Below are 21,859 nucleotides of genomic sequence, written 5' to 3' on the forward strand. Positions count from 1 at the left end.
TGACGTCTACCTGTCAGTGGCTGAACTATGGTAATACTGGAAGTAGGAAAGGGGAACAGTTATATTTCAAAATGTCTGTCTTACAGATCTCACAGCAGCCCACTAGTCTTCACTCCTATTGCTAGTTTAGCATGAAATACGAAATATCTTGTTCAGCTTGTGGGGTTTTTGTTTCAGTTTTTGGTGTTTTGGGTTTTTTTACTTTTTTCTTTTTCCTTCATTTTATTTTATTTTTGCAAGTTTGGACCCAGAGTCTTAGTCAGGGTATTAACAACAATCAGACTTTTAAGTGTAAAGGAATAAAGGCCCATCTACCAGGTTGGAAGTTTTTGATTTATCAAAAATAATTGCATTCTTTCTTACAGATTATTTTTTCTTTCCTGTCTAAAACTTACAATTGTAAAGAGAAACAGAAGATAAAACAGGAGGTGTGTTCTGGGGTTGTGTATTATTGTACTGAGTATCCCAAAATCTCATTTCATTTCCCTGAAGCTCTTTCTACTCAATTTTTTAGATTGGAATGGTTAAAAAAAAATTAGGCAGGGGACACTCCCACCTGATGAAGTCATGTGAATTTGTAGTTGCTAAATTAATAGGAACAACAGAAACAGCAGAAACCTACCCGTGAACCTTACCCATACTAATTCTTCTCTAACAAAGAAAGTTGGTTCTTAATTGTTAATTAGGAAAAGTAGGTAATGGGAAAAGTTCAGAATAATAAGATTCATCTAATAGTGTTGAGTAGCTAGGGCAGCATAGTGCATTTATTTACTGTTTGTAGGTTATCACATATGTTCGTTCTTCATTCTGTTCTATACTGTTGCTTTTTGTGGGGAGCCAGTCTTGGACACAGATAATTGCAGGGTCATTAGTTCAGAAACAAGCTTTCAGATGGAGATAGGTGTGGGAAAATGATATTTTCTTGTATTCCAAGTTATTTAGGATAAGGACTTCCTTTTGCTTCACACAAGGAGATGTTGTTCTGCTTCTTGTGGAGTTCCTTGACCATTGTTTCAATGCAAAGCAGTAATGGCAAGGTTAAGAATAATGTTTTATCCATGCCTCTTGAGTCTGAAGTCATCCTGTGTCACTAGAAAGCAATATAAAAGCTCTGCTGTTTATAACTTTAGCATAGTTTGCCAGAATGACCACAGTATTGTGTTTATACTATGCAGATTTTCATGAGGATACGTTCTTGGCGTGTAGCTGAGTTGCTGGCCTGGAGAAACAGTTGACTGCTTTTACGTCCTTAACCCCAGTCTTTGATTTGCCTAGTTCTGCTTGTCCTTCTAGATCAGTCAAAAACAAAACCAAACCAACAAAACTGCTTTCCCTATTTAATGTGTTTGGCAAATACTTCTTGCATAGGCCTATTTATTCTAAAACTGTACTAACTGTTCTTCCCAATACAGTATTGTTAAAATGCAGCAACTGTGACGCTGATCACAGCACAGAAGAACACTGCCCATCAGTGTGGAGGAGAGCATTTTAACCTAAAAGACCTGGGCACTGCTCTAGAGAACAGGGCCAGGAACTGCTTGTGGCACAGAGATGAGAGACTTAGAGACTTCTCATCCTGAAGTCTCAAGTACAGTAAAATGCATTCTGTATAATCTTTGCATACATTTCTGTTGCATTATTCAGGAAAAGCTTTGTGTCTCCATCTTTTGTGGATCTACCTGGCCTTTCTTCTGGCAAGTGGTCAAATAAGTAGACCACCGGAGGACTCCTGTGTTTGGTTTGCTGTGCTTGCACTGGAAGCTACTGGAGAGCAATGCCTCATACCATGCTTGTGCTGTGGCTGTCACAGCAGATGCAGTTGCTTAACATTAGTGCTGATAACCAGGTTAATGTAATTATGCAAAGAGCTCAAGTAACCCCTGATGAAGCTTTCTCTCTTTCCCTTTGCAGGTGGTTAGTCGAGTGGCAGCTCAGCAAGGATTTGACCTGGATCTTGGATACAGGCTACTGGCAGTATGTGCAGCCAACAGGGACAAATTCACTCCAAAATCAGCTGGTAGGAAAAAACCTTTTTTTTTGGTGTATTACTGATTCTTGGATGGTCATATTCTGAATAAATGCTACCTACAACTGCCTTAAATTCTTTAAAAGAACAAAACCGAAATACAAAAATACAAATATGCATTTGGTGGTTATAGTGATGCTTTTAGTGTTTCAGTGGCATGTTTTTCTCAGGATGCATGACTTTGGAAATTCCTGTTTTCCCAACTGGAGCTGTTCGTTGCCCTGTTTGATCTTATAGAAGAACTGTTACTTCCAGAAGTATGGATGTTCAGTAATTTCATGGTGGGAATGAACACGCTCAGGCCCCTCCATCTTGGTAAATCATTGATTTTCTGTCATGTGTCAACCTCTAAATCTTTCACATTTGTTCTGCATTCCCTCATATATCTACAGCCAGCCTTTTCTTCCTCGACTGCATATGTCTGTGCAAACAAGTACTGTGGTTTCTCGTACATCTAGTCATTAGCTTTAGAATTTTGAGCCAAGACTAAGTGGCAAAGCAATTGGTATAGTATTAAGTAGCCATTTTTCCAGTATTTTAGAGCAATAATCTGTTACAGGGCTCTGATCAGATAGCAATACTTGGTCATGATGTGTTGCCAGTGCTTCTCTGTATAGTGAAAGTAGAAAATGCACTTCAGGGTCTTTTTGCTTCTCACATGTTTGATTTAACTGGAGCATTTAATTCTGGTTCTCCTTTTCTTAGCTGATGAATGTCAACATAATGTGCACTGGCTTGGAAAACAGGAAGATAATTGTTCCATTCCAGACTAAGCATGGATAACTTTTCTGCTCAGTACTAAACTGGTATGCAGTCCCTGTTTTAGAACATCAGAAAAGGTTACTTTCTTCCAAAACAGTAATTTGTAGTCAACTGACTGGGTGTTAAAATTTCTTTGCATATTCCTTTTCAGTTTTTATCAGCCCCAAACTTCTTTACTCATAGCTACCTTTTGTCCTAAGTGCTCTAAGGAATTCCTTGTGCAAAAGTGGCTTTCATATCGAGGCATATTCACTGGACTTACTGATTTACTTTTTGTAAGGGAAGCGATCATTAGTTTTACTAAATGTTGAATAAACTGTCTGATTTTCATCTGGGAAAACTGTGTGGAAGTAAAACATTCAGCTGACCAGGCACCATCTCCGTTTTTTTTCTGAATTTCTAGGGGGCTTCTCCAATAGTAAGCTATCACATCTCTACTTGATTTCTTCTTTATAAAGCTTGTCAAATGAGGGTTTCCAGCTATGAGTGCATTAAGTGAGACATTAAAATTTTATTTCCTTTGAAAATATACCTATTAAAAGTAGTCATATCCCCTCTTTTAACAGTTCTTCCTGAGGTGTGTCTCTTATCAGTATGTTAGTGAGGGTGAGGTGGTGAATCTTTGGATCTCTTCTTTCATGTTGTAGTTCTTTTCCTTTAGGCCTTGGATGAGGTCATAGTCTTGAAAACTGCTGGTCAGACATCATGTCCTAGAAAACCCCAGTGTCAGGTTTTGATTTCTAACAGTAATTACTTTCAGTGAATATATGCCTTTTTTTTTTCCCCCCCAACTCATTACCCTGGCAATATGTACAGATTTCAGTCTTTCCACTGTTAATTGATATAATACTGGGAAAGCTGGTATTGAAATCATGTGCTCTTCTCTCAGTGTATTGTAAGAACCTTCTCAGTTCTTTGCTTCCTCTTTCCCAGTTGCATATACAACTGTTTCATTTCCAGTGATCTTAAGTGCTTGGTTTCACAATTACTTTAGTTTTGCCATGTATACAGTTGTTTCACCAGTTATTGCAGGGATTTCATCATGCCCATCTATGTTGTGGTTTTTAATGCTCTTATTATCTGTATTAAATATTCATCTTTGGAGCACACCATAACGTATTTTGTGAAATGTCACATATAGCCCCTACTCTAAAGATGTAACGTTCACATACAGTCTGTGAGAGCTACATCATTGAATGGGCAACTTGAAAGACTGACAGGCTGGTATTATAAATAAGAGGTTGTTTCAGACCCTCCTGACTTTGAAAGAGTTAATTTCCACATCTGAGTGCATCAACATTTTGTGATTTCTAAAGCAACAGTGGCTCTGCTCCCACATTAAGATCTTGTACAAATGTTGAGATTGTTCTTTGCTTTTTTCTGTAAACAGTGTGCATCACTGAAAGCTGCCTTTCATGATTTGCTTAAGTTGTTGTCAAGCATGCTTGCATGTTGTTCTGAGCAACTTATTCTTTTTTCTGTTACATCTATTGAAAGCCACCTTCAACACTCCTTCCAGTCACTTTCTATACAAGTCCCCTGATGCAGATATTAAATGGCATTATTTTTAATGAATAAGCATTTGGTTTTCCCTTCCTTCAGGCTTAAAGAGAATCTATAATGGTTTGAATTCATTCCTCCAAGTATGAATTTCATGCTGCCAAAGGGATTGCTCTGGAAACATTTTTAATCCATATTGTTTAGTGTCTGACAGTCTGAAATTAAGAAGAAAAAAAAATTCTAATTAAAATACATTTGAGTAGGTGAACATTGGGGAAAATATTTGTACCAAATCCTTTCAAGGGCCATCTACTATTAGTACCTCTTTACAGCTGAGGACAAGGCTTGTTGACGGGTGTCCTGCAGGCTGGGATGCCTGGAGTGTTCTGGCAGCGGTGGCTGGCAGGCTCTGCAGCGATCCTGTATGGAGCAGGTGGACCACCCAAGCCTCACGTCCCTGGTTCGCAGATGCAGCTGAACCAGTGCAGTTGGCAGCCCTGCTCCTGTTCTCGGGATCTATTCCCAGGCTGAGCTTGCTCAGGGACCTGTACTGGCAGAAGAGCTTTTGCTGGTATGGCTTGGTTTGTGTTTGACTGGCTCCCTGAGATGGCTCTCTGCAGGGCTCCAGGAGGGTGAGTGTCCCCTGGCAGTGCCTTAGGGTCTCTGTTAACCCTCATGGAAGAGATCTGGAGCCTGAGGCTGTAGGGCAGAGCAGCCAGCTGCTGAACTGGCTCAGCTTTATGGGAAACCCACACCTCTGGCTCATGCAGTTGGCCCCACACGGTTTCATCCCAGCTGGTTTAAACCAGTTTGGTGGTAGCTCCCTGCTGAGCTGAAGAGGTTGAGGAGTGATTACAGGAGCTATGAGTGGCAGATCGGGGTACTGTGGTTGTATGGGAGGAAGCAGGGAGATGAGAGGCTGGAGCCAGGTGGGACAGCAACCTTCTCAGGTGGCACAGCCTCAGCCAGGGCAAAGGCAGGAGAGCAGACCAAGAGCTGGCAGCTCCACAGCATTTCCCATCCAGGACCGTTTGGTGTTTGATGTCATGCTTGCTTGTCTCTTTTTCCTTGGCCATTGAGATAGTTAATAATTTTCTAATACAAATTGTGTTGGAGAATGCCTTGTGAGGACACCCATATGGCGTGAAATGTATTAAAAAGTTGTCGTGTGCTTTTAAATAGTAGTGATAATGACTGTGCTTTTTGTCTCTGCTTTCTCGTGTTTGTACCTGAAATAATAGCTGTGCCTCCTTTTATTCTTCTTGCCCATGCTGCTGCATCTGGGCTGCTTGCCTCAGCAGGAGGTCAAATACAGTGTTTCCCACCCCGAAGACAAATGACAAAGCCTTTAAAAATATATGCGTCTCTTTCATGACAGCTTCTCCCCAGACCTTCTGTGGCAAATTCCTTTGCCGTGACACCTATAGGGAATGGCCCAGCAGGTTAGCTGCCTGCTCATTTGCTTTCAAACTGCAGCAACTTCAGTCGCTCTTAGTATGTGAGTGCATGGGTGTTTGCGTGTTCTGTTTTTTCTTCCTTAAGCCTGAAGACTTTCTTTCTGAATAGGGCTTGCTTGAACCTTTTCTGAGCGTGATATCTGCTGCTTTGTCCTTCCCGCAGATGATTTTAAGTGATTTGGTAGCTTTATTTTAAGGTCTGCTATTCAAGTAAAACAAAGTTCACCGATCAGTGTTTATTAGGGAAAGGAAAAAAAAAAAAAATGGGAAAAAGAAAAAGTAACAAAAGGGAATAATTTTCTACTTGATTTTTTTTTTTTTTTTTTTAATTCTTTATCAAGCTACTGAACTCCATTGCGCTTGTAGCTACTTTTGCTTTTGTCAGGAGGCCAAGCTGAGGCCAGACAAGGGGACGACAGGATGAGATCATACAGGGAGCTTTGTCAGAAAAGGACTCTGTTCAGTATGTCTGTAAAGACAGAGAGAGGGAGGAAGGAGCCTGAGGGCAGAACTGTGCAGAAAAGGTACTTCAGCAATCACGGAGAAGCTACAGCAAACAAATGCTGTGATAGCTTGGATGGGCAGCTAAGTGTTAGATGTTTGATAGCAGAGATAGCAACCCTTTTTGATATTGCTTTGTTTTCAGTCCCTTAGGCTCTGCCTGGTTGTGCTTTTGATTTTTCTTTTCAAGAGCAGTATTACTTAATAATCATAATTTTATATGAAGCGTAAACTAAAACTTCATGGTATTTGAGGATTTTACATTGTTTTCTTTATTTTTTTAGCTTTAATCATTGTACTATAACTGTAAAATAATAGGGCTATTCCTAGTGAATATAATACAAAAGATGTGAATAAATTGGGCAAAGGTTGACAAAGGTATTTGCAGTGAGAGTACTGGCAAATGGTGGTGTTAAAACATCACTGGACAAGACACAAAGACGTAAGGTATGTCCTGGTCAGAGTATATCATCTAACATATTTTACTGTCTTTTTTCAAGGGCATAGGTTGGGCAAAGTATATTTTGGTGTATTATCAAATCAAACTTACAGAAATGAGAGAAAAGGAGAGAAGAAATGAGGCTGCAATATGAATGAGGAAGAGATAGAAAGTAAGGATAACCTCTAGATTATGGGGGACTGTAAGGCTAGATGAAGACTTTGCTTAAGTTTCCGATAACAATGCTCACATTATCTGTGGAAACAAGGCAAAGCGAGGCAGCTAAAAGGATTACAAGTATAGAATGGAAGTTACTACAGCCAAGGCTAATGGCATCCCTCCAGCTTGAAGGGACCAAGTGATCGACATGCCTGCATTTGGAAAGAAATAGCATATGAATTGTCAGCCTCATGCCTCACACCAAAGATTTTCAGCAAATCAGTCAAGTCAAAGTGGTCTCATATGACTGGAGAAGAAATACAAATGCTGTACCTGTACCTAGGAAAGCGCCTGATAAGAAGAATGAGTAGGCAGCTTTATGAAAGCAGAGTAGTAGAGCTTGGCTTGGGCTGTTCATGAATTGAAAGCTGAGCAGAGTTATGAAATGTGTGTAACTACTAACAAGTAAACAACTTGGAACAAGAAGAGTCATGAAGCTACAGGACAGTATTGGCACAAAACCATATAGGTATAAATTGAAAAAACTACTGAAATAAGGGGGAATTCTGAACTGTTAGGGCAGGTGCATTTGAAAAAGCTTTTCAGTTGGAATGACAGCAAAGAGGGAGGGAGCATAGGAAAGGAAAATGGACAAGTCAAACTGCCTTTTTAAAGATAAAACTCAATAAACATGAATCTGACTGTATAATGTGGTTCTTGATGTAGCTGGTAGCTGGATAAGAACTGTTTATCTGTATAGTCCCAAATTCTTGCTACATTTCCATGCAGCTGTCCGATCCATTGGTGATCCCACAACTGTCCACTTGACACTCTTCATTAAAACTAAAGGCAGCATTTTATTTTAGCTGTTACTTTCTGAAACAGCTTTTGAGGCAGAAGACTGCCTACATTTCAGGTGATCTCTAGGTTCACTTCCCAGCTTTTAGCACAGACTGAGTGTCATTGGCCGCTTTGTTCTTTGGTTTGTAGTTTTATGATTTTAAAGCAAGGATAATAACATACCTTCCATCTCACTTTTGTTTTCCCAGTTTAACTAAATTCAATATTATGCAAGACAGAAACTACCTTTTCCCCTTTAGATATGTATCCGATGCAAAGGAGCCATGGTTTAGCTGGGACACCTATGCTTTGCTATCATACAGTTAAAATAATTCTGTTCTGGAACATGCATTGGCAAGATATACCTTCGTTGCAACTAAGCCTCTCTTACCTAAAGATTTATAGTGTGGACAGTACAAACAAATGAGTAATTCAATTCTTAATTCATTCAGATTATGAGGTTAGTTTCATTACTTTCTGTTAATGAAGTTGGCAACTTCCCTTGACCAAAGGAAAGCACAGCCAGTACTGTTGCTTAGTGGCAAGCAGCATTACTTCATGTGTGTAGTCTGTGACAGCCACATTTACACTGACTGCAGAAAAGGGGATCACCGGGAAGGCACAGTGGACTTTGCCCATTTATCTTTTCCTGTGAGTTTACTCAGAACAAAACTCTGAAAAACCTGCAGTTTGAAAAATTATATCCTGTATCTCAAGCCCTTGTCAGGTTGGCTTGACATGCAGCAGACTTGTCAGGAGTCAGCTCTCAGACTCCATCTCGAGATGGAGTATCTGAAGAGCCTGCAGAATGAGAGATGCTCTTTCTGACTAGGCCTTCCTTATTTGAGCTGTTCCTGCTCCCTGCCTCAGAAATGTCTGCTGATGATGCATTTGGTCTGCCTTCTGTTCTCAGAAGAAACACAGTCATGCTTGTGTCAGACTTTCATTATCCTCAGGTTGGCAATTCCTCTTCATCTTTAATGTGAGTTTTAGGGCCTCATGACATGTCTATGTAGACAGGTATTATTTTGCCGTAATGGAAGTTTACTTCCTTTTTGGCACTCACTGCTCGGTTGTGCACTTGAGCACCTTTGTTTATAAAGGAGGTTGTGTAGCCAAGCTGCTGCTTCTTTATTTTGTCTAGCCAAAATATCAGGTGTTTTATCTGGCCTGTTCTTTTTGACATTTGTCAGGCCCTTGTTACCATGGTACCAGTTCTGACTTTGAGACATGTAGCAGTAAACCTCTGTGGCCAGGTTGGAACATTTTTGCACTAATGCCTTTACTGTAGCACTTAGGAAAATTGCAGAGACTCAGCTATAGCAGCAAACTAGCCCTGCTGTTTTCTTAGTCTGTGCCTTGGATTTTCATGAGGCTGGTACTTATCTGAATGCTCACTTGGCTGTGGTTTTGAAGTGTATAGTGAATTAGCGCATCATGCAATTCCTGGGCAGTATCTTTTCCTAATGTGCACAACATACTTTTGTTTGGACGGGAACTGGCATTCTTCAGAGAAGATTTCTGTTGATTTCTATCACTGTTTTCTGTCTTCTGCTTCAGGGATCCCATATGTGCTGAGAGCAACTGAAAATTTGCTGATAGAGACAGACTAGAGCTTGATCTCAGTGTGAATTTTAATGTTTTATTTTCTGTTGTTTTGAGTAACATATCTGTCCCTCTTAAAATGAGGTAAGTTGCAAATGGAAAGTAAGAAGGAATGCAGCTGTGAAAACATACCTATATTCATGGGAGAGAAGAAAGCAAACTCTTCAGCATGGCATTTGCCCTTTACAAGTTACCTTTTCTCAGTTTACAGCATGCAGTCCTGAACCTGTTCCCTTTTGAGCTGCAGTGCATCCAAATGTACCTCTGCCAGTGCTCTTTTATCAGCCTGTGTGTCTTGAAGGCATTCAAAGAAATGCACAAGGAGTCCAGCTATGAGAACAGAAACATAGCAACTTCACGGGGATTGGTGGCTTTTTTTGTTGCTGAAGGGCTGAACGACCGAAAGCATTAACTGTGCGAACAGATCAGATCATCAAGCTCCAGGACAGCAAGTTCACTTCCTAAATACAACTGAGGTTCCACTCGTCAGAATTTCAGATCGTTCCTAATTCCTGCAGGTTCTTCTGCAGCACGTAGTCAGCCTGTTAAGAAAAGTTCTTGCTCTGAATGTTTTAGAGACAACACTCTCTGAAACACACTGCTTAGTAGACAAGACGTTATATGTAGTATTTCTCTTTAAAAAGAGAGATTTCTGTACTGAGAAGTCTTACTGAATAAGTATTATAGTGTTTCATCTTTTCTAATGCTCCTGTTCAAGTACACCTGTTAAAGTACGCCAATAGCAAGGTATTTACATAAGTGCTATGTGATAAAATACATTCATTTAAATACCAATTAGAGAATAATCAAATAATCATAAGGATTCATCATGGTAGATTGTTCTAATTTGTATTAGGCTTTGTGCCTCTCCAAGAGAGGGAATTCAAGGAGAAAGACCACAGAAAAGCAGAAAATGGATTTGAAGAGAGCTATTTAAGTAATTGTCCTGGTTTCAGCTAAGACAAAATATTAACTCTATCCGAGCCAAAACCAGGACAGTAATATATTACTAAAACAAATGCAGTATTGTTCCTTTTAATATGCTCTATGTGTGAACTTCTCTTCTGAGAAGTTCAGTAGATGTTTGTATGTTCACGTTTTACAAGGCTCCTGGATTGCTTCCATTTAATGGATTCTTTTTGTCTAAACTTACTTCAATTTCAATAAAACATGTAAAGAAAACCATCAAATCGGCTTTCCTCTGCAGGTTTTCCAGATGCCGAGGTAAACACTCCCTTTTTATTTCTTGATAGTCTGATTAAAACTGCAAGGATATTTGTGTCCCGTGAACATTTATGAATATCCTAATAAATCCATACTTTCCTTATTTATTCCTGCCATGCCTGTGTGTGCTAAATCATACTTTGTAGCAGTTATCAATAACACCTGACTTGAGGAATAAATGGAAGAGATGAGATTTCACTCAAAAAAATCTCAAAGAATCTGAAACTCAAAAGAATCTGAAATTACAAACTAAAATTTTGAATCTTATTTCTGTGACTTACACCAGGCTTTTGGGAAAATCTGGATGTGAAGTGTATGGTGGTCAGTGTGTCTCTGCTCCTCTAAGATGTCTTCATAGATGTGGTGGTTGGGGCTGGGGCTCATGGATAGGACTTCCTGCTGTGCTAGAAGGAAGAAATCACCAAGCATTAAGATGCTGGATATTGTGCAGTCCTAAGCAAATCTCTTTGAGTCTTTTATCTGTCTGTATAGTAGGTAACTCTGTTGTACCTATGCTTTATTGTTGAGAATATGTATTTCTTGCATGCTTGCATGTTACAAAGAACCAGTGTTTCTTTGTGTTTTCTATGGACTGAGTCTCTGCTTCACTCTCAGCAAAACTGAAAGTAGTAAAACATTTCATACAGAAAGTCAAACTAACGGTTGAATTCAACCCCCTTCAATATATTCCTTATTTCTGTTTAGGGCTCTATAGATTTGAACGTGCAGCCACAGACACCAATCCCTTGTTTCAGGTTTGCAGACTAGTTTAGAATGTGCATCTTCTAAAGCAAGCTCTCCACGGAAAACATAAAAAACCAGAAAAAAATTAAACATTTTTAAAGGCAAATATTACTGACTTGGCTTTGAACTGAATAATAAAAGACTGAACCAGGGCTGCTCCTGAGGAGATAAACTGAACACTGAACATCTGCGTACAAAGCAGGGTATTTGTTTCTTGTGCGATAGTCTCCCCTATCATTGTCTGGTCAGACCCAAATGACATTAGTCTTGCTCACTCTGGAAGATACTGTCTTTCCATCATAGACAAAACAAATGAAATTATTTAGTGTATTTACTACAGAAGCAATTTCAATTAAGGCAAAGAATCAGAGAGACCTCTAGATTCTCAGTGTGAAAAAATGACTCACTGCTGGTCTAAAATGAGATTGGGAGATTTAAATTGTTGGAAATTTATAACAGTTGCTGTCTCCCACTGAGAATGTTGGAGTTGTCCTAGTGGTCCTTGAAAAGCCAAATGCCATTGCAAGCAGTAAGGGGCTTTTGTTTCAGAGGTCTTCTAGTATTACAGCTAAATGTGTGTGTTTGAAATAATTAGCAGTAACTGCAGTAAGTGTGACTTGACCAAAGGAAAAGCAACAATGGACTAGAGTTGTGTCACTGTTGTGCTGTCTTGAGAGCAAAAGCAAAGACTTCAGGTAGACTTTTGTTCGGACCAAAAATGTGTAAACCTCTTTTCTCTGTCCTGTTGCAACATCTAGCATGCTTTGTAGGACAGTAAATTGTTTTTAAGTTCTGATCTAAAATTTTACTCAACTTAGCTAGATATACATTTGATACCTAGGATGAGCATCACTGTGAGCTGGAGAAAGGCTAGGCTGACATTGTGGTCTAGCAACTGTCAGAAGGGAAGAAAGAAAAAACATTCTTCCAAAAGAGAGATTTTTTTTTTTTCCTTCTTTCAGTGTGTGGAAAAATTAATAGGTAAACATAAAGTCTTTGGCTGGAGCACATTCTGTGTTCATCCGATTCTTTCTAGCCAATCGTTGCTCCCAACTTGCAGCAATAGAGAAAGAAGGCATAAGGCAGTTCCTCAGCCAAGGCAGCAGCAATACACTAAGATAGGTGCCGCTCAAGGAGTTCCTGCCTCTGTACTACTCTTGGTTATATTCATACAATACAATTGTATGAAGCTATGTGCTTGGTGTGAGGTCTGGGGAGTGAGCTGCCTTTTAGTGAATCTTGATAGAGGGATGGGAAGAAGCGTGTGTTGCCTGTTTTGTGTAAGTGGGAACAGCCCCCACGTGTTCGGTGCCTCTAGAGGACAGAAAGCTGAGATGTTAAACAAGAATAATGTCTGACAGCAAAGTTCTCAAGCCTGTGACACAAAGCTGGTGGATCATCACTGCTGGAGGCCCAATGGGATCCTTTGGTTATTGATTATAAGATATCTGTGACACACACCAAAATTCAACAGCTCAAACTGAGTGAATTTATTGCTAATATGAGTACCCGAACCATGTGTCAGGGCAAAGAAGTCAATTGGACGGAGTTCAGCAGCAAGTCTTCCTGTAGAGTGCTTGCTAGGAGCTAAGCTTCAGTTCTTACGAAGGACAGCAGAGTGGTGTTCAGCATCCCTTAGAACAGCTTCACATGCATATGCAGAGGCATTTCAGCATTATTCTTTTTCTTTCTTTTCTTTTCTTTTTTTTTTTTCCTTTGTGTGGCATAGCGAACACTGAAGCTGGTATTAGAAAAACAGAGGGGGAATTGGCCCTTTGGTTCAGTCAGCAGTACAGGCTGGCAGACTTCCACAGTTGAAAGTATGTTCTGTGCTCCTCATGTTTTCTTGATCTGGTAGAATTCACATCTTCATGCATCAGTGACAAATGTGTGCTTTCACTCAAAGAGAGAGGAAGAGCCAGGGTCTCCAACAAAGGGTTATGTTTTCAAATTGAGGAATGATGGGAAATATATTTGCCCCACATTGAACTGAATCTTAAACTGATCAATCAGGTAATCATAAACTCTCTAGAAGGATCATGATGACCTCTAAGGATAGTCTTCAAAAAGCCAGTGCTGATACATGGCTGATGGTCTCTGCATGATGCAAGTAATTCTGGACGGGAATTTTGTACAGAAGAAAATAACACTAAACTGAGGATCTGAAAGGAATGTGAGCATAGATGTGTGTCTGTTGCGAAGTAAATATATTTGGACTGCAGTTTGAGAACACACTAGAAACCTGGAAGAGTCAAGATATTAATTATATGTGTTGCCCCATGAAAGGAAACTGTTTATTCTGCAGGTGCCATTTGGTCTACAAAGGTGGATAAAAAGAAGTCTGTAAAGGATCATTGTTCTATTGTTGTATTTCTTTGCATAGGTGATGTTTTTATCTGCCTTTCATCTCCCTGTCCAAAACTCTTTACTTATCATGAAGTCAATAAAGCTATAAAGGTCACAGATTGAAAATCTAAAACTAGGCTTGAGAAAGCTCATCTGTACAGAAATAGCTGTCTTCTATAGCAATGTTGGAATTACTTTTTAAGGTGCCATGTCTAGAAGCATTAGTTTTTAGAGATGCCTTTTCTGAACTCCAAATCTCCCCGTCTCTGGAGAGAAAGCCTTGTCTGCTAGCTGCACAGGATTGTGACAAAGTGTAGATTCAGTGTTTTCAGTGTGCCCAGACCACACATCATCTGTCCTATGTGTTAAACGGTGTCCATTCTTTTGGCAGCTGTTTCTAAGTGTTTAAAGCTGTAGAGATGACAGAGTTGAAATAGGTCTATTCCTTTTACTGACACAGCAAAAAGATACAGAGCAAAGGAGAGGTCACAGTATGGGAGCAGAGGAAAAGGACAGCGTATGGCTGCTCTGCCTGCAAAGCTGGCAAATTCTAGACAAATGAGTTAATGTTTAAGAGACTGAATCTTAGGGTAAAAATATAAATTTTAAGAAGAAAAAAATCTAGTTGTGTCCAAGGAAACCCAATCATAGAGTGATGCAAAATCCAAAGTAATGGGAATGGGGTAATGAAGTGTTATGAAATCTGCAGGTAATAATGTGGTTCTCTTGTGGCATGTGCAAGTTAATAAGCAAATAATATCCCTATAACTTAAATTACTACCTAAATGAATTATTTGCCTACATCTTCTTCAACCCCAGTATGTCAGCCTATCATAACAAACTAAACAGCTTTAAAAGAATTGTATTAGTTCTGTCACTTAAAGCACATTGCTTTAATATTTCAACTGCTTTGTTCTTACTCTGTTCTTGGGTCTCCAAATGCACTCATGAAGTAAATGGATAGTTGGTCACTTTGTATCATTAGCTTTCTTTTCAGTGTAATTTGAGGCAGGAACTTTTAAAACTTTTTTCCTGGTGTTCTTCCGAAAGCAGAACTTCAGGTGTGTGCCCAACGGTTTTCAAGTAAATAAAGGACTAGCCATCTCGCTACATGCACACAGTTTTAAGTAGGGTTTCTGAAAAATCATTACATCAGTGGCATTTGTGATGGATAGTTTTCAAAGACCTGTTGATATTTTAGCTGTGTGTTTACAAATACAGTTAATGCAAACTGCTTAATGGATCTTTGCTGTTTCAGTTGCTGCGTGCAGCTCAGGCACCTGACGGTGGTTCTGTTAGTGGTGCACCCGGGTGCAGCACAGTCGTCCCACCCTGTGTCACAGCATCTCAGTACAGAGGATCAGGGAACCCCGCAGTGAGCTTTGTAGATGAGGATTGTGATAGATGGCAGAGGGTCTTCAGAAGGAGTACTCTTCGGGGTTCCTTTTTTATTGAGTAACTCTGTAGTGTTTTCCACGGTGAACTCACTTCGTGGTTTTCATCTTCCCCCTCCACTGCTGTATCCTTCCAAATCCACCTTTAACAGCAGTTAATAACAGCTGTCATGTATTCCAGGTTTTAAAAGGCCATAAACACAGAAGAATGGGCTAAGTATCTGAGTTTAAAGGCTTGTTCAAGATGCTATCTGTGCGCTGAATACAATTGCATGGGCATGTTAAAAGACATCAGATTTTCCTCTAGAGGTGTTTAGCAAAGCAGCCTGGCAGGAGCTGGGGCTTTGATCTTGCTGCTTTGCCCTGGTGTGTGTATTATGGAGGCACCTGGCTGTCTTCTGCCCTTTGGGACTTGAACTGTTAGTTCTGTTGTCTGGATGACTGGTGTTCATGTTCTCAGCATTCTTCATAAAGGTTTTTTTATGTGTGTGTGTGGGGGGTTGTTGGTGGTGGTTTTGTATTTATTTTTATTTTATGCTTTATTAATATTTTGTGTTTGTTTTTACGTGACCTTAAAATATCCCAGATATCAGGACCTGAAAGCCATCACTGAAATGAAGAAATAGGACATTTATGGCAGGCTCCTCTACACTGCAAGATCTAACAACAGTGGAAAAGGATTCCTATATAGAATTAATTACTGTATGAAGTAGCTGCTTACTTCCAAATTTTCATATATAGGATGTGGTGCACAACTTTTAGCTCTTTATTTACATAAACGGAAAAGATTCTGTATCTTTTAAAAAACCCCTGACTTTCAAAAAGAAAGACCAGACCACCCAATTTACATTATGGGTGAAATAACTGTCCTCTCTCATCACTCTTCAATCATGAAATTGTTATTATTCGGGAAAGCACATAGGTCTGTGCTTATTTTTTTTGAGACCTGCTTAGCCTCTTTTTGCATGTTGTGAGTGAAGATGAGTTGTTTAAGTGCATTCCTGAATCAGAACCTTAGCACTAATCCTTCAGTCACTGCAAAGAATAAATGAGGGGCAAAGACAAAGGGCCAAATTAAAATCAACGAGATTCTATTCAGATGGGCTCTGCTTCAGCAAGCACATATCTAATTATAAGCACACAAGTAGGCTCACTGACGTCAAAGTTAATTAAACTGCTTAAATTTAGGCACATGCTTAATACTTTGCTGAATCAGTATTTTTGAGCCAGCAAATAATAGGACAGCATTGCTGGTCCAAAGCATGATTTTGTGGATGGGAAGGAGCTTAAACTCCCCCTTTCCTCCATCAGTTCTTCTGAATGGTTGCTGGCATTTTATTTGAATTGCAGTGGTGAAGGGATGTGTCAATATGTTAAAGTTTCTTAGATGGTTTGCTAACAATACCTCAGATGTGACAGTTGGATCTCTGGTACTTTTAAGGCCCCTTTCCTCCATGCAGTATGCTTTGCAGTATGGCAGGACTGTGCCCAGTGCAGTAATCTTTTCAACTTCATGCCACTCTTACGAAATTAATCCCTTTTTCCAGTCTCTGAAAGCCAAATCACTAACTCATTTTCATAACAAAACCAGAAATGAAGAAAGCATGTAGGCAGAAGCAGCTTTGATTCCTTTAGTTTCATGTGTTACTTTACTTTATGGTGTCATACATAAATAACCCATTATTTGTTGGCCTTGAGTAATTAAGGGCTTAATAACAATTTCCCCTTTAGGAATATGAAGGACAACATGATACTTCTTACACAGAAACACACATAGGGGAATTTCAGCCACATTTCGTAAATGAGCTGAGGCTGGTTGTGAGGTTTTAACTATGCTCCCTGCCTAAATAACACAGTAAAGTTGCCCTGATGTACTAGCAAGGGATTAATCAGGGAGATGCACTGCAAAAGATCAGATTTCTTCCACTTGGTAAAACTCATGCCATGGGGACTTAGGGGCTGCAAAGGAAGTTAATAAAGTTATCAACAGCAATAAGTTCAAAAAAGAAAAGCAGGTACGAGAGCTAAATCAATCTAGACTTGTGTTTAAAAGGTGCTCAACATTTTGTTCAGGTGTACATTATCTACTGATCACTATTTCCAGGTAATTGCCCCAGTCTGAAGCTTAAATTTAATCATCTTCCTTTAGATGCCAGAAAATTACATGCATTCTATTACATATTCATATCTTTGCGGCTTAAATAAAAATAAAATTGCCTTCCTTCCTGATGACTTCTGCATCAGTTTCACCAGTAGTGACTGAACGCTGTCACTTTTGGAAAAGGGCTCCATTACCTCTGCAGGCTGCCTTGGTGGAGAACTAACCTTGTAGTAGTCAGTATTTCTCTATCATGAAATTTATTTCATGCTAGTAAGCAGCTATAGTTGCAGTCTACAGTAGCACGATCTAACAGGTGGCTTGTAAGTCAAGTCAGAGCTTCAGTTTGACTTGGTTACCTTTAGTAGGAAAGGCAAAGTACGGAGAGGTAGCAGCTCTTCAAACAGTGAATGAGAGACCATTCTCTAACAAAAGCGCTGAGCTACTGTCAGTGACAAAGCATCACTTTCTTCTGGTGGGTATCTCCCACATCATCCTTTCTCCCTTTCTCCTGTAACAGCTCATCCTGTCTCAGGTGAAGAGTCGGAGCAGCTACTGCAGCTGCTGAAGTTGTGTGCATGGAGTTAAAGGAAGGACGCAGCCCATCATGCAAGCTTTCTCATGAATATACTATAAATTTTCTTTGTTGCTAGACATCATCTCAGCCAGTGAAGTAGATGAAAAACTCAGGCCTAAACAGTTGATTTTTGGACCATGTTTTTTGTAGAGTATTCCTTGACTGCATCCCATGGTTCTCCCTAAGATGATGATTTAATTAATTTAAACCAGGATATTCCTTTACCAATTTTCTTAGGGTTTTTTTTTTTCCCAGTTACATTTCCGTATTTTGATACTAAACAGGATTAAAGTGTCAAACTATATCTGAAATACTCATAATGATAACAGAAAGATTAAAGTGGGGGCACAGTCATTTTATGCATAGAAGTTGTGTTTGTGGTAACAGATTATGGTAGAACCTGTTACAACTGGGGCTTCATAAAGACTTGTGTCTCTTCACAACCAGCTATCTGGATTTCCATTCTCCAGTTACCCTAGAAGCTTCAGAGGGATAGCAGGTGGCTGTTATGGCCGTCATGCCATCTCTTGTTTGCATGAGGACTTTGAAATCTTCGTTTGGAAGCATCCCAAGTATGAGTATTTGAGATCGTATTGAAAAAATCAGTTGAAGAGAGAAAACAGTCATTTGGCAACCACTAGAGAGAGTTCTTTGAGGAGCAAATCCATTTCCCACTCTTCATTCTTTTCCGTTTATCCTTTCTTTTTCTGGGATTGCTGTTAAGGGACAGTTGAGAACAAGTGGTACAATCTGTGTCTCGTACTCACATTGCAGAGAGCAAGCACATGAGGCATCCCATGGACTCCAACAACCAGTGTAAATCTCTTGTCTTAAGTGCTTGTGGCAAACAACCACCCGAAGTGTACATATATGCAGGGTCTGTGCAGTTTGAAGTATTCCCGCTATTGGTAAATAAATTTCTCATTCAAAAGGCTAATTGCATGCTCTTATTAGAGAAGCTAAAGTGGAGTATTTCCAGAAAGGGTTGCTTTCTGACCTTTAAAGCTGTTGCCTCTGGGGCAGAGTGAAGCAGGATATGTGCCTCACTATTGACTGTGACATTTCTGTCCTAAAAATAGATCACTTACAATCCCTTTCTGCTTTAGACCGGCACCCTCTATGGGTATATAATATTCACTCAGGTCCTGATTTTCAGAGGTTTTGAGTAGCTGCATATGCCAGATGGAATGCTAAAGCCCCCAGATTGGGCCAATAAGGTGAAAAAAAAGAGGAAGGAAAATACTGTGTTTTCATTTACTGTAGTACAGAAAATGTTTCCTATGGAAATTTTTGGCTTAATCTGAGTGTGCCAAGATCAGGGATGATTAATACACTTAGTGGATCCTTCAGCAATAGCAAGTGGCTGCACAAATCTATGTAAACCAAGGGAACTTTCCTATCTCCTCTACTTACATAGTTAAGAGTTATTACGTTCTTAGCTACCAGCATATGGGTTTATTCTGCACCATAACAAATGTTGCAGCTAATAGCACTTACTATCAATATTTTAATCATATAAAATAGATATTTACTTATACTACTTACAGTCTTTGGATGTCTTTTATACTCCAGATGAGCTGTTGATTATATTTAGATTTTTATTTTTGTGCATGCTTTGTCTATATGCAAAAATGAAGCATTTTTATGAATACATTCTATTTCCTGCTAGTTTTGATGACTGTAAAAGGCACTAAATGTGAATTTACAGTGGACTGGTTGAAATAGCAAAAATGAAAACTTCATAATACATTTTGTTTATTTATTTTCCAACCAACACTGTTAGTCATCTAAGACCATGCAAACAAACATACCAATCTGGTTTTGGCCAAATCCATCCTGACCTTCATGTAGTTGAGTGGCTCCTTTGATATCAGTATTAAATGGTAACATATGGGAGCTATTGATCATGAGAATACTGAGAACTAATCTTTACAGTGGAAAAAACTCCTTTTCAGTGGGACATTCAGCTTGGGCAAACTGACGTGGTTAGACAGAGATCCAGTTCCCTCTCACTAGATCGGTTGCCTACGTACATCTAAGATCACAGGCTAAATCATTTGAGGTCCTGGTAAGTCATTCAGTGTTTTCAAGAAGACTGCATCAGTTTTTGATGTCGGGGAAGACATAATTCCCTTCATCACCCTGGGAAAGAACTGGCACACCATTTCAGCTTAGAGCGGCACAAAGAGCTGTGTCAGCTCCCCTTAGAAGTGCTAAGAAGACACAGTGGGAAGTGGAAACCATAACACTACATTTCCTCGGGGAAGATGAAAATGCTGTGTGGGAATAGTCATTTGAGTAGCTCAGGCAGGTAAACACAAGTGCTTGTGTTGATCCACTAGACACCTGTATGGAGGACACTTTTAGTTGAAGATCTGTTTGAATTAGCTGTGGGACTAACCTTTCCTGTTTGCTTGTCATCTCAAAGGACTGTTTGCTCTTCTTTTGGGGATGGAGAGAAGGGAGGTGAAATCACTGTGTTACAGAGAAGATACGCCCATCACTTCAAACCCACCTACTAATTCTACCCTACTGATCTTTTAGTACTGCAAGAAAGTCATGGAAAGTCTTGAGCTGAGGAAACACATTCTTCCCATTAATAAGCAATTTCCCACAACAAATAGCAATGGGAACTTTTAGGTTCTTCCATTGGAAAGAATGGAACTAATTGTTTTGCCGTAATAAAGTGGCTAAAAGGAGTTCCCTCCCCACATCCCCCTTTTTTCAGGTCAGTGTGGCACATTCCAATTTGTGTTTGCTTCAAGGCACAGGAGGAATCCCTCATGGAGGGGGAGGGTGGTTGTATCACACTCGAGCATGCGAGCAGTAAGCCTTTTGCTTTTTCAAATACCCCAGTTTCAGAGTAGTTGGAGGATTCTGGATTTCCCCCCACGCACTCCAAAAATGCAGCTTTCTTTGTTTTTCCACCACAAATGAACTGAAACCCATAATCTCTGTACTGAGCAGAAGTGATTAAAATAGTGTGGAACAGATGGTTTAAAAGCTGCCAAAGAGTGAATCTTTTGCTATTTTGTTTCTTGAAACAACTACATTAGTTCCTGAGTCAGCTTTGAGTGGGCCATCCTAACCCATTGGAGAGCAGAGAGCATACTTGTTTCTCTGTCTTTGGCTGCTCATTAATAGCAATTAATTCATTTAAGGTTTGGGATTTTGTACTTTTAAAAAGATCTGTATGTGCTACAAATTGAGGTAACGCATCATTTACATGCAGGACAAAAATGGAAGTTTTCCACAGAGGTTTTAGCAATACTTTTTCTTGGAAATTTTGCTGCTTGTGTTTGCGTTTGTTCCCTGGAGGGGAAGACTATGTTCCAGTTACAGTCCTTGGAGAATAAAGATACCACAGTACTTTGAAATGATACATGTTTTTAATGCTCAGGATGTGTGAGTTCAGCAATCCGTACATATTGATTTGTACAGAGAGGTTTCTAGACAATCTCATGGTCCAGAGACCTCTCGTAAAGCTGTCAGCATCAGGTGTGCTCTCCCTGCTGTTCCAGTGGAATGGGTGCCTTCCACTGTAGGCTGAAGACCGGGGGACTTGCAAACAGTAATCTGGAGTCTTATCCTCCCCAACACATGTTGTGAAGCCTTAGTCTGTAGTTTAGATCAAAGGGAGATTTTTACTATCTACCCAAAGCATGTCAGCAATATGAGCTACTGTATGTCGGTCAAATACAGCATCCGTGCCTCTAGTCTTTCACTTCTGCCGTGGAGCCACTCCAGCGGTTTTATAGATTGTAAATTCTGACAAGTTCTTTGGCTATCCCTAAGAACCAATAGTTTACTAGTGCTGCTTACAGTGTATTTTACACGGGGGTTCTCTGCTCTCAGAGAGTAGATCAAAAGGTTTGGCATCCCCTTGAGGAACATTTTTAGAGATCAATTTTGTGGACTTAAAAAAGTGTTTACTGGTCACATAGTTTTTGTAAAACCTGTGATTTTCCTCTTGTTATACAAACCTTGCATGAGCTGAGCCATTACCCTTTTGTTGTCCTGATCTTAATTAAATTTAAAGTTTTCAAACAGTAATCTTCATAGCAAAGTAATCTTTCTTTTTACATATTCGATAATGCAAAAAGTCCCATCTTTCCCCTATTTCACAGTTGGGAAATAGAATGCTACTTGTGTGTAGCACACTATTAAATAACTTCTAAAAAGGAGGG

The 21,859-nt window shown here is 39.7% G+C and overlaps 1 protein-coding gene across 10 annotated transcripts in view; it reads left to right on the plus strand.

Moving 5' to 3' along the window:
• ZMIZ1 (zinc finger MIZ-type containing 1) overlaps positions 1–21,859 on the plus strand; it is a 349,016-nt gene that overhangs the window by 220,573 nt on the left and 106,584 nt on the right. For all 10 annotated transcript variants that reach the window (XM_030487165.1, XM_030487158.1, XM_030487167.1 and 7 more), the window contains one exon: positions 1,912–2,017. In XM_030487165.1, coding sequence (XP_030343025.1) covers positions 1,912–2,017 — 106 coding nt within the window. The remainder of the gene's footprint in view (positions 1–1,911; positions 2,018–21,859) is intronic.

This window comes from Strigops habroptila, chromosome 5 (genome assembly GCF_004027225.2).
Source record: "Strigops habroptila isolate Jane chromosome 5, bStrHab1.2.pri, whole genome shotgun sequence".
Lineage (NCBI taxonomy): Eukaryota > Metazoa > Chordata > Aves > Psittaciformes > Psittacidae > Strigops > Strigops habroptila.